This window comes from Pithys albifrons, chromosome 1, assembly GCF_047495875.1.
Source record: "Pithys albifrons albifrons isolate INPA30051 chromosome 1, PitAlb_v1, whole genome shotgun sequence".
NCBI lineage: Eukaryota > Metazoa > Chordata > Aves > Passeriformes > Thamnophilidae > Pithys > Pithys albifrons.
Genome location: NC_092458.1, coordinates 11,073,372 through 11,089,075, shown reverse-complemented (window position 1 = coordinate 11,089,075; position 15,704 = coordinate 11,073,372). Strand labels below are relative to the sequence as shown.

The window sequence follows — 15,704 nt, the reverse complement described above, 5'->3', positions numbered from 1 at the left end:
TCCTCAGAGGATGCAGATTACAGTGGAGGTGTCCTTGCCACTGGAGGGTGTTAGGTCTCACTGTCCAGCAGCAGCTCTGGTCCAAGTATCCTCTTATGCCTTGTGACTGGTTGGATCTCTAGACAGTGCTCCGTGGGCTGCTACAGTTTGCCTCCCTCTTGTGGGTTGGCCTGGTGGACCAGAGGTCTGGGCCCCCCAGGACAGTAAGGAGGGGAGGAATTGGCCTGGTGTCCAGGAACCTTGAGGGTGTGAAGGAGGGGGAGTTTTCTTCTGGGTTCACATACCTTCAGAGCCTGAGAATGAGGCTAAAGGGAATGAATAGGTTACCCACTCAGTCACAGGTGTTGGTGGCCTCAAAAAAGGGTGTTAGTTAGTTGCATGACCAGGAGTCAGAGCAGGGTGTACCAGTCACAGTGGTTTGCACTAACTCTTCACTTCCAGAGTTACTATTGGGGGAAAGTGGGAGTGAAGTAAGTGCTACTGCCCCTCAGCTCTAGGAAACCCCTGGTCCCACTGAGGCTTGCAGGGGTAGGGTCCAGGGAACAGTGGTGGGAGGGCAAAGGAAAAATCTGCTCCCATGATTCTGAAACAGGCTCCAGAGCAGCCTGGAAGGAAGGGCATGCAGAACATGAATGGAAGCCTGTGCCACTGTTAGTGGCAGGCATTTCTCCTTGGTTACATAAGTTAAAACCCTTAGGACATTGTGCAATAATGAATTTGCCACTATATCTAGATATATACAATATGTTCACTATACAATATACATTCCTATAGCATATAGATATTTTGTGTATGTAAAAATATACACAGAAAGAGAAAGGAATTCAATTAATTTCAGTGCAGTTCAAAATCAAAATAATGTCTATTGAGTAATTGCCTTTATACACAGAAACATCATGCACAGTTGTTTAAAAGTCAACATTAAGGCCTATAATAAATGAGAATATCATGTTTCATGATGTTTAGAAGTCCATAAATTGACATTCTCACATGTTTAATGTGAGCTTCCTTACAGTTGCTTGCTTGCCCTAATCTTAAACCTTTAATTTATATGGAACTGCTTTCCTCCTATGTGATTTTTTTGGGTCCAGAAGTGTCTGAGTTTCATGTTGTCATGCAGAGGTTGTTCCAGTACTCCCTCAGTGCTCTTGCCTGAGAAAAACCAGCAGAATTACCTAATTCATGGCAGGATTACCTACATTAAACTTTACAAGTCAGAATCCTGCAGGCTAGTAATTTCATCACTACGAAGAAGGATTCCACTTACAAGTTCCAAAATTCCTCTGAACCTTGCAGTTTTATGATTTGCCAGCAGTTCCTGCATTAGTGTGCACCACCACTTCCAGCATTACTGCTTTGGCACTTCTCGTCCTCATCCCCCAAGAAAGGCAGGGATGCCATCTCTGGCTACCCTTATCAGCCCCTTGGGATGAGGTAAACAGGAGAGGTGTAGCTGCATTGCTGACCCTGGAGAGCTTGGAAAAAAACTACTTTTTAATTCAGGTATTTCTGGATGCCTTCTGCCTCCCTTGAAGGTAACTCACTTTCAGTAATAGGAGTGCCAGGCACCTTTGCTTTCAGCAAACAATTTTAACCCCTGTTGTAAACACCAGTCAGTCAGTCTTGGCACTGAGGTAGCCTGGGGCAGCCTCAGCTCTCAGAAATGGGCAACTCTATTTCCGTGGTACTAGAGACTCCTTCAGCCATATCTCAGCGCCACAGGGGGTTTGGGTCTCTTCCCTCACCAGAGCTGTGAGTGCTCCTCTGCCTTTGTAGGCCAATCTTCTCTACTGCTGTCTTCTGCTTACTGTTTTGGTTATTTTTAGTCTCTGCAAACACATTTCTGCAACTGTTATCAGCAACATTAGTTTGAAGAGCCAAGTTAGGCATTTCAAAAATTGAGCAATTTAACAGTTTTCTTGAATAACTTCCTGGCTAAACTACGCAATGTTACTCTGAATGTTGTATTAAGCATGAATATGTGAGGTTGTTTCCTCACTCTTTATATTAGGATTAGCACTTTAGAGAAAAGATTTTGCTTCAAGACTTTAGGACTTAAAAGTAAATTACCTAGCTTTGAGATGAACACAACAGAATACTGACTTTGAGACATAAGCTAAAGTAACTTGCTGTAAGTTTTCCTTTAGATGACAAAGGGGAAAAAAGGAAAAAGGATATGGGAATTCACCAATCTGATTATAAACCCAACTGACAACCGAAACTATACATGAAAGATTAAGGCTATTAAGGGCTCTTTATTTTCAATTATATTTTTTGCTCACAGAGGCAGCAATATACATTTGCTGTTACCAGTGGGTCTTCCCCTAACACATGATGAAGTAAGAAATACTCTTCTGCTTTCAGTTACTTTATATTTCATAGGATACAAAAGAGATTTTGCGCAACATCTAAGAAAAATCTGAACTTTTGAAATCAGTAAATCAGTGACTCGTTGTGCCTCTAAAAATCAAAGTATAGTTCAGAAGATCTGGACTATTAAACTCCCTTGCATTTACCCTGCCCCCAACTCTTTAAAGGAAAATAGTGCTGTATTTTGCTTCCCACATTTCTCAGGTAAAAAAACCAACAACCCAAAAAACCAAAGAAGCACTCTCATTTCTACTGGCATTCAGCTAAAGCTAGAGTATCACTTTGCATAGAATTGAAACTCCTTCAGGTCTTTGCTAGGTGACAAGTTCCTAATATAAAAACAGTAAGATCAGCCTTATTCCAAATGAAAATGCTAAGTGTCAGTACAGCTATTAAAATTTTCCCAGTTTGTAGGCATAAACTGTGAGGGGGATCAGAAATTACAGGAGTGGGTGACTGAACACTGTGATTTAGAAAACTTACTTGCAACCACAGCAAGCAGACATTAAACAACTCATATTCTGGTGTCATGTACCAGGCACGTGGTTGGAAGCTTGAAGAAATCAACATTCTCAATCCAACTTGTGTACACTCTCCCATGCAGTTTTCACCTTTTTGTATTCAGTTTCCTATGCCCTTACAATTATCCTCTTCCTCTTGGTTTTTGTTTTCTTCCACAAGTCCCATTGACTTAATGATATTTCTTCCATAAAGTGTTCAGTTTAAGAGACTTGTCTGCTTCTTTAGCACTCAGGTGATTGTTAGTAAGATCTGAGTTCTTGAAACTGTTAGCTCCAGAAATGAATCCCAAATAATAATTACAAAAATTACTAAACTTTCATACCAACTAACAATTTTTGTCTCCCTTCATGCAGCTTACAGTACGTAGGGGGAAAAAAAAAGGAAGTTGAGCTTCTGCAAATATTTGTTGCTCACATGAATTTTACACTTACACAATGCCTTTGTCTTCTAGCTTATTAATCTCATGCTCTCTCGTTTAGTATTTTGAAGTTGCCTTTCTTTGGTGTTCAGATGAAGACAAAGTAGAAAATGTGTAAATTAGTGTTGTCTTGAGTGAGTTATGTCATGTTATAATCTCTCTACATCTCAGCTGAACCAGTGGGAATAACTTTTATGTTGTTTTCTTCTGCTCTGGTTTGCAGTCACTTCCAGCATCAAATCTGCCAGACCTGGAAGCACACAGAAGATGGTATGTTAAACTTGCATTTTAAATTTGCCCTAAGACCTCTTTTACTTGAACTGTTGTGGAAGATATTCAAGAACATTTTCTGCTTTTCTGCTTTCTAAATGATCATTTCTACTATTATGGTTACAAGCTGCAGTGCATTTTGACATGATAGGAAAGCATTTATTTTCTCTAATACTACCTGGATATCATATATCTGTAGTACTGTACTTCAGAATGAGTATAATAATAACTTTTCTATTTGCTGTCATTTCTGAGGTGTTACTCTAGCCTTTCTCCCTGTCAGTTCATATGGAACCCCTGGAGAAAACCTTTCTTGAAAAACACTTAGCTATACTGTTGCTGAATATTTGAAAAACACCCCAAATCATGATGAGTTTGTGCACGTCCAATACGATCAGTAAATTAGTGGGTTTTGACTTCTTATAAAGCCCAGTGGAGATCACAGAGAAAAAAGCAGTTTACATGCATAACCTAGCTGTACTTTTAAACAAACTTCTCATTGCAAAGACATTGCTTGCTTCTCCTCTTTAAAAGTATTTTGTTTTCTTCTGGTACTATAACAGCTACAAAGTGTTACACATGCAAATAGTCAGATACAGTACCAGAATTTAACGGTTTACAGGTAAAATAGCTAACACATTAAAAAGAAATTAGGAAATAGAAGAATATACAGGAAAATGAAGCACAAAGATCGCAGAAGCTAGGCTGGCTCTGCAACAACACTTAGGTTCCTAAAAATATTGTAATGTGAAAGTTCAAATTCTGAGAATTGTAAAGACTCTAAAGGTCTTTTTTGACTTCTTAAGAAACATAGAAAAGCATTCACGTAGACTTTTAAGACCCAGATTTTTGCAACTATTTTCAGGCACCAAATAAGCAGTGTTAGTCTCTGTTTGGTGTGTAGTCAGAGAGAACTCCCTCCGTCTCCATAGCCCAGCAGCACCTGGACCCCTCTCTGTCTTGTTCTCCCTGTCGCTCCCTCCTTGCTCCCACTCTCCCTTGAACATCAGTGCAGCCCACATTGGTGGCAATGAAATGAGGAACTTGAGTAAGCACCTAAAATTAAGGGCCTGAGTGCGGTGGCTGGGTACGAGTTCATACAGAAACTTTGTGTTATAAACCTAGACTGCAATCACACCTTGTCGCTGTTCTGCTCTAGTGCTTTGGCAAAAGTTCATTTTGGTTTATCAAACCTTTAAAAGTTGAATCTAATTAACTTCTCCTTCTGTTGCATTAAGAGTGCAGCAATTTGGCAGAAAATAATACCGCTTGCTCCTTCATACTTATCATTATTTAGAGACTCAGATTTAAATTAACACTACAGTTCTTAATGATAATACGTAAGGAATACCAAAATATGCCTTCCCAAAATCTAAAAAACTGCCTGCACATGCACTCCTGGCCTCTGTGAGGCAACTGCAGCTCTCCATTTGGTCTGACCCAGTGTGTGGGTGAAATGTTCTCATTGCATGAAACTAATACCTCTGTGTTTCCTTGGTTTTAGGTACCTTGTGCAAAGATGTCGAATGCATTGCTAATTGTCTTGCTCTTCCTATTTCCGATGCTACTGTCAGGAGCCTGGTTTCCCAAAACTTTACCCTGTGATGTTAAATCCTGGGAAGGTACTGTGACAGTGGACTGCACCTATCGGCGTCTCACGGAAGTTCCCAGAGGGATCCCTGGAAATGCTACCAACCTTACCCTGAGTATTAACCATATCCTCCATATCTATCCAACATCCTTTGCTCAACTTCAAAACCTCCTGGAGATTGACTTCAGATGCAACTGTGTACCTCCCAGAATGGGGCCCAAAGACAACGTGTGCACCGGCACACTGAAAATTGAGAATGGCACTTTTGCTGCCCTGACAAGATTGAAGTCATTGTACTTGGATGCAAACAAGCTGTTGGAAATACCTCAAGGACTTCCTGCTACTCTAAGCCTGCTGAGCTTGGAAGCAAATACTATTTTTTCTATCCAAAAAGCCAACTTCTCAGAGCTAGGGAACCTAGAGGTACTGTATCTGGGACAGAACTGTTACTACCGCAATCCATGCAATGTTTCATTTGAAATTGAGCAAACAGCCTTTCTGGAGCTGAAAAAAATAACAATACTATCCCTGAAGTCCAACAACTTAACACATATTCCACCCAATTTGTCATCTACTTTAAAGGAACTGTATATTTACAATAACATGATTCAAGTGATTCAAGAAGAAGATTTAAGTGCCCTTATCAACTTAGAAATTCTTGACCTAAGTGGCAATTGCCCACGTTGCTATAATGCCCCTTATCCTTGTATTCCCTGCCACAATAGCTCAATTGACATACACTCAAAGGCTTTTGATTCCTTGAGAAATCTAAGGATTTTGCGACTTCACAGTAACTCTCTTCAGAGCATACCCAGCAACTGGTTTAAAAACCTCATGAATCTCAAAGAACTTGATCTGTCCCAAAATTTCCTCATAAAGGAGATTGGAGATGCTCAGTTTCTGAAGTTTATCCCCAACCTCGTGGAGCTTGATCTGTCCTTCAATTTTGAATTGAAGACGTATTCTCCCTTCCTGAATCTGTCCAAGACGTTTTCTTCCCTCTCTAACCTGGAAACCTTGAGGTTCAAGGGTTATGTCTTTAAAGAACTGAGAGCACGAGATCTACACCCATTGCTCCATCTTGCGAATCTAAGCGTGTTGGATCTTGGGACTAATTTTATTAAAGTTGTAAACCTGTCAGTGTTCAAAGAATTCCCTGCTCTTAAATTCATAGACCTCTCAGTGAATAAAATTTCTCCTTCTTCAGGGGAAAGCAACTTCTATGGATTCTGCTCTAATCCTAGGATTTCAGCAGAGCAGTACAACAGGCAAGTCCTACAAGAGATGCATTATTTCAGGTATGATGTGTATGAACGAAGTTGCCATTCCAAAGACAAAGAGGCTGCTTCTTACCAATCTTCAGTTAAGGAAGATTGCCTGAAATATGGAAAAACTCTGGATTTGAGCAGAAATAATGTATTTTTTATTAACCCCTCAGACTTCTCGGGACTTAGCTCCCTCAGATGTCTCAACTTGTCAGATAATGCAATAAGTCAAACTATAAATGGAAGTGAATTTTCTGACATGTCTGGATTGAAGTACCTGGATTTTTCTAACAACAGGGTTGATTTGCTATACCAAACTGCTTTCAAAGAGCTAAAACAACTAGAAATTCTGGACCTGAGCAATAACCAGCATTATTTTCTGGCTGAAGGTGTTACTCATGTGCTTAGTTTTATAAAAACCTTGACTCATCTGAGAAAGCTGATGATGAATGAGAATGCTATTTCTACCACTATTAACACAGGAATGGAAAGTCAATCTCTGCAAATTTTAGAATTTAGAGGAAATCATTTAGATGTTTTATGGATGGATGGCAATTCTAGATACTTGTCCTTCTTCAAGAATCTGAGTGGCCTGGAGGAACTGGATATTTCCTTCAACTCACTCAGTTTTGTCCCTCATGATGTTTTTGTAGCAATGCCTCCCAAACTCAAGCTCCTCAATTTAACCAATAATCGACTAAAGAGTTTCAACTGGGGAAGCCTCCAGTATCTGAAAAAACTGGTAACTCTGGACCTGAGCAACAACCTTCTGACTACGGTTCCCCGAGAACTGTCCAATTGCTCATCATCACTCCAGGAACTGATGCTCCGAAACAATCGCATCCAGCATCTAACCAAACATTTTCTCAGAGGTGCTTTTAAACTGAGGTACTTGGATCTCAGCTCCAACAAGATTGAAATAATTGAGAAATCTAGCTTCCCTGAAAGTGTCATTAACAACCTGAAGATACTTCTTTTGCATGGCAATCCGTTCCAGTGCACCTGCGAGGCTGTGTGGTTTGTCTGGTGGATCAATCAGACTCAAGTGACTATTCCTCTTCTGGCCACAGACGTGACCTGTGCTGGCCCAGGGGCACATAAGGGAAGAAGTGTGGTTTTCTTGGATCTATATACCTGTGAGCTGGACACCTCATATTTGGTCCTGTACGCTCTGTCAGCTTCAACTATCCTCTGCATTATGGTGCTCACGGTGACAAGCCATCTGTACTTCTGGGATGTGTGGTATAGTTACCATTACTGCACTGCCAAGCTGAAGGGCTATCGGCGCTTATCTTCCCCAGATTCTTGTTACGATGCTTTTATTGCCTATGACAATCAAGATCCAGCTGTGAGTGAGTGGGTAATGGAAGAACTGGTTGAAAGGCTGGAAGACCAAAAAGTCAGGCAGTTCAATTTATGCCTAGAAGGAAGGGACTGGCTCCCAGGACAGCCAGTCTTTGACAACCTTTCCCAGAGCATTCAGCTGAGCAAAAAAACCATATTTGTGCTGACCAACAAGTATATTAAAAGCGGCAGCTTCAAGACAACATTTTACATGGCCCACCAGCGTCTTCTAGATGAAAAAATGGATGTCATTATCTTGATATTTCTTGAGAAGGTTTTGCAGAAGTCCCGCTATGTCCGGCTGAGGAAGAGGCTGTGCAGAAGTTCTGTCTTGGAATGGCCAACTAACCCTCAATCTCAGCCCTTCTTCTGGCAGTGCCTGAAAAATGCCATAGCTACAAGCAACTCACTGGCTTATAACAAGCTTCTCCAAGAAACTGTTTAGCTCTATCCTCCCTTCAATTATGTTTATGATGCACAATTAGGAAAAGATCTCCCACTTCATTTGCCAATACTATTGCTGCATGGAAGATAAATCTAATTTGTGTATTATGTCTCAAAATTAAATGCACAATTAGTTCCAAAGCTGAAAATTCACTTATTGTGTTATGACAATTTTGAGCTGAAACTGTTGTCAGGACACAGATGACATGCACTTTGGTTTGCACTGATTACTGCTCAGCTAGAGGAGATGCTAAAATGGGAAGGTATGTGAGATCAATAGAAGGGTTTGCAGGCTTCTGCAGGAAAGTGAGGAGGGGGAACAGGACAGCAGAGAGCCAGAGGCACAGGCACATTGCAGATGGAGAAAATCAAGTAAACAAAGGAGGAAATGAGAAGCAACAAAGAAAGGTAGGGCAAAAGATAAAAGAGAAAGTTGGGAAAAAAGGAAGGAATGGGGGAACATGCAGCTAATGTATGGCATGGTAGAAGTTAAATTAGCATTTACTATTAACTTTCAGGTAACCTTTTCACTCTGCCTTTCACCTGCCTCCTGGGCTGTTGGCTGAGCTGGCTTCTTCTTGAAGACTCTCCAGTGTCGTACTGTCAGTGTTAGGCTTCTCTGTTTCGACCTGAGTCCTATGTTTCATCCCCTTCTGAATCATATGGCATGGTGTTAGCTAGTCCAGCCAGGACTGGGCCTGAGGACATGATAAAGTGACTGAATCATTTCTACCTTCCCAGACTTCCTCCAGAAGAAAACATGGTCAAAATTTGGATTGCAATGCACATAAGACCAAGTCAAACAAGGAAACCATCCATCCCAGTGTTTCTTTAGCTGTGCTGTGGTGCTCCAGAGCAGGCTCAAGCCCTCCCTCACCTTCTTGTTCCCCAGGAAGTCCGCCTTCCCACAGCAGGTGATGGGACACCACTAAACACTTGTGATAGGAATGGGTCTAGCTTTAGAGACATCCTGAAAAAGAGTAGAAACAATGCTCAGAAACACAAACACTTGGGCTTGTTCACAGAGCAGACTCACTGAACACATGATGGTATTTCAAATGAAGCCTTCTGTAATGACAGACTAAACCTCTGAGCGTGACTTGGGTAGATTCTCTGCTTGCTGTGATGATGTCCTTTTTGAAGGTGCAGTGCATTCTCACCTTGCTGGGTGGTCCTGTTTTCAGCAGCCTGGGCACAGCTTTTTCTCTCTTTCCAAAGGCCTTTTTTCTTTTCTCGCAACTAGTCTCAGTGATAACTCTGGCTGATGAGGAACTGACACTCTTAACGACTTTAAATCTATTTCACGTGCCTCCTGTATTTCCTCACCTACTGTTCTGACTTGTCCTTCCCTTAAATAGCGTCTCTTTTTATAATTGTAGGTAACCAGACAGACAAGAACACAAGCACAAACAAAAAATAGAGAAACTTCATGTAATAATAATATTACAGATAAGAAGGGGTTTTCTGCTCCGAATTTGTCACATAATTTTTATTAGTTAAATACAGAAATAGGAAATAGAGACAGAGCTGGTTTTAAAAATGGGAGTTTTATGGTTATATTTTAATAATCTGTGTTTCTGATGGTTTTGTTTTTAAGCCTAAACAATCTGTAGCTCTAAATGTGATAACATGGGCTAAAATATGACCCTCTCCACAAGGTAATGCTTGAAACAGGAACTTCTGTTCCTCAATTACCACACCCCTTCTCCCTTTGCCTCCCCGCAACATCTAGTTTGGAGCAGATCCTCTTTCTCAGACTTGTTGATTAGGGCAGGAACCCAAGGTCACAGCCTTTCTGAGGTTGAGGGGAGAAGTATTTTATCCTCTTCCACTGAGGAAAACACAGAGGATGGGTACGACATGAGTAACAATGCTTATATATTGGTACAGGTACTAAGGGACTTGATTAAGAAAGATATCCTCCTTGATTTGTTGCTTGTTAACAAGACAGCCTCATGACTGGTGGACATTTTGGACCATGAAGTAGTTGAATCTAAATTATTTGGTGACAGAAGGAAAGTTGCCAGCAAAACTCTGGATAAGAGGAGAGCAGAATTCAGGCTGCTCAGAAAAGTACTTTGTAAGGTCCCCTAGGAAAATTGTTTTGGAGAAGCTGGGATACATAAGTTTGGCCTCATTTTAAACATCATCTCATGAGGGCACAAGAGCATGCAATTCCAAAATGTTGGAAGTCAAGCTGATGAGGCAGAAGGCCAGCTTGGCTGACCAGGGATTTTTTCTGTAGCTAAGGTGAAGAAAACAAAGCGTATGGGCAGCAGAAACAAGGTTCGGTGACTTGTGAGGATGTTGTGGTTTAATCTCAACTGGCAACTAAGCATCATGCAATCTCTGACTCACTTCTCCCCTAACCTGGTGGAATGGGGAGGAGAATCAGAAAAGTAAAACTTGTTGGTTGAGATAATAACAGTTTCATAGTTAAAATGAAGCAAAAGTAATATTACAACAACAATAATAATAGCAATGGAAAGTGGAGAGAGAGAGATAAAACCCAAGAATGACAAGTGATGCACAACAATTGCTCACCCACTGACTCATGTAAAACCCATCTCCAAACCTCAATGAGTTCTCCTTCCAGGTAATTCTCCCAGTCTGTATACTGGGCATGACATTCTATGGTATAAAATATCCCTTTGTCCAGTTCAGGTCAGCTGTCATAGAATCATAGAATCAGTTGGGTTGGAAGAGACCTCTGAGATCATCAAGTCCAACCCTTAATCCAACCCTACTTTGATTGCTAGATCATGGCACTAAGTGCCACGTCCAGTCGCACCTTAAACATCTCCAGGGTCGGGGAATCCAGCATTTCCCTGGGCAGGCCATTCCAATGCCTGACCACTCTCTCTGTAAATAACTTCTTCCTGATATCCAACCTAAACCTCCCCTGGCAGAGCTTAAGCCCATGCCCTCTTGTCCTACTGTTGGTTGCCTGAGAGAAGAGACCAATCCCCACCTGGCTACAACATCCTTTCAAGTAGTTGTAGAGAGTGATAAGATCTCCCCTGAGCCTCCTCTTCTCCAGGCTAAACAACCCCAGGTCTGCCAGCCTTTCTTCACAGGACTTGTGCTCAAGTCCTTTCACCAGCCTTGTTGCTCTTTTCTGGACCCGCTCCAGCACTTCAATATCTTTCCTGAACTGAGGGGCCCAGAACTGAACACAATACTCAAGGTGTGACCTCACCAGCACTGAGTACAGGGGAAGGATCACTTCCCTCGTCCTGCTAGCCATGCTACTTTTGATACAGGACAGGATCCCATTGGCCTTCTTGGCCACCTGGGCACACTGTTGGCTCATGTTCAGTCTCCTGTCAATCCAAATCCCGAGGCACCTTTCTGCCTGGCTGCTCTCCAGCAAATCTGTGCCCAGCCTGTAGCACTGCATGGGGTTGTTGTGGACAAAGTGCAGGACCCGGCACTTGGCCTTATTGAACTTCATCCCATTGGAATCAGCCCATCTCTCTAGCCTATCAAGGTCCCTCCCTGTCCCAGCTATGCTCCCTCCCAGTTTCTTGTGCACTTGCTCTCTGGCAAAGCTTGAAACTTGTTTGTCTGGTTGACACAGCAGTGTCCAAATTATCAAACGCTGATGAGTCCTGATGTTTCTATACATTAGGGCTTCAAGGCCAGAGGTAAGACCATAAAGACATTTTATGAATGTCTTATCCCAATACAGGAATTTGGGGTGGATCAAAATAACTGCAAACCAAAAGAAGGATTTCTCTCCACTAACTGTGTAGGTGTTTGCACTGAGAACACTTTCAGTTAGGCAAGGTGATTGCTGCTCCAGGTTTATGTGTGCAGCAAGTTCTTGAATATTCATGTCAGGTGGACATCAAAATATGTGAAGTACCATAAATACCAACCGTGATGACCAAAGTTGTTCTTTATCAGTTGGTCTTTCCTTACAGAAATTGTAAACAGACAGTGGCTAGTCTTGGCATTTAGTCTTTGTGGCCTGAAAAGATCATACGTGGGGTGGAAGAAGGAGAAAGAGGAGAAACAAGGAGGAATATTGCAAATTTATTGAGTTTTTACAGTTCTTCTGGAATTGGCAGGAAAAAATATGTTATTTACATTACTATCATTAATGTGTCACAAAAAGAATAATCACTGAAAGCCGATAAGAAATATCCTTACTTATAGTACAGGTTTATATGAATGTGAAATCATCTTTGACCTCTTTGATTTACCTGTTTTTTAAGAACTGACTTGTGAGGAACTTGCAGCTGCCTCTCTGGGAGAACAATTTATGTTTTAAGGGACCTCTGGAGGTCAGAAGAGGTCTAATTTCAACATATTAACTTCTTTAGGTTCTTGTTCTGCAATAAAATTGGGGTGCTATGTAGCAAACAAGATATCCTATAAAGGAACTTTATAATAGCATCTTTTAAAAAACTCAATGAAGATCAGGAGGCCTTTGTCTGTAGTAGATCACATTGTAGGTCAATAGGCTCTCCAGTGCAGTGAAACTAGTTCTTGTCTCCTAAATAACCCCTGCCTTTTAAGTTTCTCAATCTTGTTTTGAAAGTATCTGCCTGTAGAAATTAGTTCTACGATAGGCTGTTCATTTGACAAAAATCAGCCACAGGCCAAATTTCTCCATTTACTCTGAAGAAGGTATTCAGATCATTTAGGATATAATTCTTCTCAGTTGCCTCTGGAGGAGTTCAACTTCACTGCATATATATGGAAGTTAGCCTCCTAATTTGGGAAGATAAATCGTGTGTCTAAATGCAAAAGACATACACATTAATCTGCCATTATCCCAGGAGTATAAGTGATAAAAATAAACCACAGACAAGTCAAATCGCTTCTATTATATCCATCTACAGCTGCTGCACTGGAAAAGGGAATCTGGATATCCAACATCTAAAAACAACCTGTATGCATCCCTTAGTTAATGAGCCTTTAGAGATTATTGTACCTGGGATTATTTGGTCAGAAAAAATGGCCAAAAGTGAAAATCAAATGTCCTCGTGAGAAATTCCTAATTTGCCTGTGAAAAGTATGAGACAGATGAGAGCTCTACTAATGTCTGCAAAATTGAGGTTGTTGAGTATTCTTGTTTTGGTGGGAGAGTATCTTTGTTCAAGGTATTAATTCCTGAGCCAAAGAAGTGTACCAATGATCAAAACCCATGGCCTTATCTCTCTTTGTTTTCTTTCCTTTAATGTTTCTGAGACATACTGTTAGGGGCAAAATTGTGAGCAAAACCAACTCTTGAGTAACTTGACATTTTTTAAAAAGAAACACCCACAAAACCAAAACCATTTTTGCTAATGCAAAGTTTAAAACATTTGAGGAAATAAAGTTTCAATCTTTTTCTAGCAATGGTATTATTGAAGGACTGACAATAGATTCATATAATTATAGAAAAGCTGGCAAGCTGTAAAATGGAAGGTTTCAGCTTTTGGTTTCTAAATATTTTTTTCTGAATATTTTCTTTTATTTTTCAAGTTAAGGTCTGGTTTCACTATCTCAGCTGTTTGGTTTATCTATGTTGTACTCCCCATAGTAACATCCGCAACTCTGGTATCATGTATGTTATCAATGTTTTAGTAGGATTCCACAAGAGCTAGAGGTTCTGGAAGTATGTGTTGCTTAAAAACATACGTGCCCAGTCTTGTATTTTCCTACAGAGGAAGTAATTTTCAATTAAAGAGCAACACTGTCAATGAGTCCTTTTTTGTGAATACACCTTCTTTTCCTACCCTAATTTTTTGTGCTTTTGCTTTGCTAACTGAAGAAATAATTGAAACTGATATTTAAATGATAAGTCACAGTGACAAATTACTTCCAGTGTAGAAGAACAAAGGAAAATTTTGTAAAACTTTGAACAAGGGAAGTTTGAGGTTATACATTCTTGTAATCTTGTTTTCAGATTCTTTCTCATAATTTACTCAGAAAATTTGAGATCCAGAAGTCTGTATATATATAAGAATTATACTCATACAAGACTATGCTTAAACACTGCACCTGAATGCTGCATTTTGCTCATAACAAAATTTCCTAATCTAATAACCTATTTACCTTGGACTAAGACTTACTTTTAGTTCTGGTATTAACTTAAAGGAAACTCAGTCACTAAGCTGCACTGTTTATCTATCCTGAACTTCCATTCATTACGTAAATGGAAAACTTCCAGAATAAGAATTGTATTGACCCTTTCTCCTTTGGAAAAACAAATCTCAAATTATTTCCATGATTACCTATAGTTTCTCACCTTGCATGTTCCCATCGGAAGTTCCACAACTCACTGTAAGAGATTGTATTTTAATGTCCTAAAATCTGCCTCATGTAGCAGTGGCATCAGCTCATCAAAATCCCAGAGCTGGACTATTTGTTTTTAAAAACCAACCAGAAATTTGGGCTGCTGCAAGAAGCAGAAGAAGTGATGCATAGCCTCGACTTAATTCTATGAAACTTAGACACCAGTGTGTCCAAATAGTGATGAAAAAGGAAGGAGCAGCTAGTAGCCTTAGCACCCACCTTTGTGATATCTTTGGAACCACATTTTCTAATGTGTCACCCTGGATATCTTCTGCAATTCTACACAAGACCCGTTCTAGCATCTGGCATGAGAAAAGATGAAGCCCCATGTGGGTGGCCATCTTGTTTTGATGTGCTCCTCAGTTCTGGAAAGGAAGACGGAATAGTGAGGATGGTGGTGTGGATTTTAGGTGGGTGTGTTGACTCAGCTCAGTAGTAGCTGGGAGAGGGCCATGCTGTCCTTTGAAGGATAATAAGTTTTGTAAAGATTGAGAAACATGCACTAGAGTAAGTGATGCACATAAAGGATAAGTTATGACATGACCTCAGTAGTCTAATATTTATCTTTCACTATACACATCCTATTTGCTCTCTTTTTCCAAGTAAGAAAAGGAATCATGTTGGAAATGTAGGTAATGTTTCCCATTTTTCAGGATCAGGCACAATGTCTATAAGATACTACTTTGACACAGTTTCCAAGTGCATTTAAGGAGTAAATCAAAGACAACAGAGTCCCTCTTAGTACTGCTTCCTCACAGACACATCTCTTCAGATTCCGTGGCTGATTGTGAATGAAAACCTGCCTTGATGTGGCATCCAGTCACAGAAACAGTCTGGCAGACATGCTAATTTTCTGGACTACAAACATATTTGGAGTTGAATTTCTCTGAGACTGATATGCCTTTATGTGTGCATAGTCATGGGCTCTGAGATGTGATGCACACCCTCTCTGGCACTAACCCTGGTCCCAGAGAACCTGCGAGCACAGGGGCAGCTCTGCAGCTGACAGGGAAAGAGAAGCAACCACCTTTACAAAGAGTAGTTGTGGCGGAGCTCTGCTTTGCAGCAGCTGAGACCTTCCATCGCTTTCCCCTTTGATCAGAGATGCTAACCCCAGAGTAGCCACATATATATATTTTGTATGAATGTATGCATATATATGTATACATGCATATCTATGCATATCCAAACT

The 15,704-nt window shown here is 40.6% G+C and overlaps 1 protein-coding gene across 1 annotated transcript; it reads left to right on the top strand.

Moving 5' to 3' along the window:
- The first annotated feature begins 3,335 nt into the window (after positions 1-3,335).
- Positions 3,336-8,340, top strand: LOC139678664 (toll-like receptor 7). Its single transcript, XM_071569660.1, has 3 exons — positions 3,336-3,444; positions 3,534-3,580; positions 5,085-8,340. Exons 2-3 carry the CDS (start codon positions 3,578-3,580, stop codon positions 8,223-8,225), a joined length of 3,144 nt encoding a protein of 1,047 aa, XP_071425761.1. The 5' UTR covers positions 3,336-3,444; positions 3,534-3,577; the 3' UTR covers positions 8,226-8,340.
- Positions 8,341-15,704: the final 7,364 nt, after the last annotated feature.